Source organism: Cenococcum geophilum (assembly GCF_001692895.1).
Source record: "Cenococcum geophilum 1.58 unplaced genomic scaffold K441scaffold_5, whole genome shotgun sequence".
NCBI lineage: Eukaryota > Fungi > Ascomycota > Dothideomycetes > Gloniales > Gloniaceae > Cenococcum > Cenococcum geophilum.
Genome location: NW_027137563.1, coordinates 3,549,392 through 3,552,035, shown reverse-complemented (window position 1 = coordinate 3,552,035; position 2,644 = coordinate 3,549,392). Strand labels below are relative to the sequence as shown.

Genomic DNA, 2,644 nt, shown 5'->3' with positions numbered 1-2,644 from the left:
CACGAATATAGGTGGGGAGAGGATAAGGGAGAGAATGATGCTAGAGTTAGCGACAACAGTTTGCTTAGCATAAGGAAGTTAACCGTAGCCTTTACTCTTTCTTAGTGACTAGTTTTCTAATAAAAGTTAAGTATATATAGTGTCGAAGTCTATATTATTATCCTTTCTAAGTAGTAGCTAAACCACTAGCTTATATATCTTATTTATTAACCCTACTAGCCGCGTATTTAATAAATACATTTCTCTTATTTTATGTTAGCCCTCCGCTGCCTACTATAACGGCGTTTTGCTATATTTATCCTTAGATTTCGCGTTAACGCCATCCTTAAGTAATAGTTTTACTACAGTCTTATGTGCCTATTAAGTAGCCTATAAGAGTAGTGTTCGACTATTACTATCCTTAGAATTAAAGTTGACGCCTTTCTATATAAGCAGTAGCTTTACTATCCCCTCTTATCTACTCTCTATAGCCTATAAGAGCGGAGTCCGACCTTTAATATTAGTAGAGTTTAGGCTAATGCTGTCCTTTATTAGCAATAGCTTTACTATTACCTCGTACTCGTGTTCCATAGCCGCTAATAGTGGTGTTTAATTATAGAAGCCTTTAAGATTTAGGCTAATACTATCCTGCGCGAGTAGTAGCTTTACTACCCCCTTATACCCGTTTATCGCGGCCTATAACAGCAATATATTTTTAAGAGCGCTCTTAGGATCTAGGTTAACGTTATCCTGTATAAGCAGTAGCTCTACTACTACCTTACTTCTATATTCTGCAGCTAATAATAGTGGCGTAGCCCTAAATTTATCCTCGGAGTTTAGATCAATATTATCCCATATAAGAAGTAGCTTTACCACCACCTTATAACCATTACTCGTAGCCAGTAACAGCGGCGTCCAACCAAAATCGTCTATCGCTTAGATATTAGCTCCTACTTCTAGTAGAATATAAAACTCCGCTTCTTATCTACATTCTATAGCCTATAATAACGCTAAACTTTTAGAGCGCTGTGGTAATTCGTTTATTAATAAAAGCAGTAGCATTTCTAGACGAAGAGAGACATATATATTAGCTCCATACTATTAAGATCTAAATAATTAATAGAAATCCGGTAGTAGAAGGCTTACTATCTAAGTAGCTGGCTGTGTGGTAGTATTAAAGTATATTTTAAGGATATAAGTCCTATAACTTAACCTAGCAAATATAAGGTAGATTACCCTTTACCGTAAAAGGGTTTAAAACATATCTATAGAAGAAGAGGTGGCGTAAGAGGTATTTATTTTATTAGACCATTATTACTTATTTTTACTAAACGTTAAATATAAAAAAATATTTCGAAGTTGGGATTAGATTTAGGAAACCGAAAATAGAACTAAAAAACGGGAAAATAATAAGGATTTCTTTAGTCTAGACCTGCGGAGGAGAGGCTGGATAGGCCTCTTAGATAATAGACCTATTAACTAATAGTATCCGAAGACTATCCAGATAGTCTTAGCAAAATACCCTAATATACTTATACTTATAATAAACCCCCTAATATTAAATAAATAATTTTTCTATTAGTACGGATTTATAGACCTTATAAAGCGCTTTAAAATGGTAGCACTTTTATCTAAATATCCTAAGGATAAGTAATATTATATAGATATAAAGCTTAGTAGAAGCTCTGCACGAAGCTCTACGAGGCTCTATATAAGGCTCTACGTATAAAGGCTTTACGCTAGGTAAGCTCTATACCAAGCTCTATATATAGAGGCTCTATATAAAGCTCTATGGAGGCTCTATATAAAGCTCTATATAAAGCTTTATACAAAGCTCTATACCTAGCTTATACTAAATATCCTTAGGTAAACTAATCCGTAAAGCATAGGCCAAGTCTATTAAGGGGTTAGTTAATGTTATAATAGGATATAAAGGAAAAACTTATACTAAAGGGGCTGCTTACCGCGAGCTCCCTCTTATTTATAAAGCGGCGGCGTATATAGAATTCTTATGGGAACTTTGCTGTAAGTTCTATTCTTTGGTTTTTCTGGTCTTAATAATGTGCCGCATAGAGATGCCTCCCTAAGGAAGTCCGGATAGTTTATGGCCTAGATTAAGATCTCTTAGCTTAAGGGAAGCATAGGAACTGCCTACTTGCTTCTAATTTTCAACCTCTTATTCTATCTCTTCTTTTTGTTCTCTTAGTTTCTTCTCTCCTATAGAGGCGATGCGTTATTAATAAACGATCTTAAGGGTAATATAAAAAGGTAGACGGAGCCTTACTTACGGAATCGTCGCTATATAAGCATGTTCTGATTTTCAACCTCTTATTCTATCCCTTCTTTTTGTTTTTTTTATTTCTTCTCTCCTATAGAGGCGATGCGTTGTTAATAAACGATCTTAAGGGTAATATAAAAAGGTAGACGGAGCCTTACTTACGGAATCGTCGCTATATAAGTATATTCTGATTTTTAACCTCTTGTTTTATCTCTTCTTTTTATTTTATTTTATTTCTTCTCTCCTATAGAGGCGATACGTTATTAATAAACAATCTTAAGGGTAATATAAAAAGGTAGACGGAGCCTTACTTACGGAATTGTCGCTATATAAGCATGTTCTGGATCCTTTATCTCTTACTAGGATCCTTTACCTCTAACTATTTAT

The 2,644-nt window shown here is 34.5% G+C and overlaps 1 protein-coding gene across 1 annotated transcript; it reads right to left on the bottom strand.

The window, feature by feature from the left end:
* Nucleotides 1-471: 471 nt before the first annotated feature.
* K441DRAFT_541372 (uncharacterized protein) lies at nucleotides 472-903 on the bottom strand (the record flags this gene model as incomplete). Its single annotated transcript, XM_067642643.1, has 2 exons — nucleotides 472-552; nucleotides 757-903. Coding segments are annotated over 2 exons (228 nt in total), but the record flags the coding sequence as incomplete, so codon positions are not given.
* Between the last annotated feature and the right edge of the window lie 1,741 nt (nucleotides 904-2,644).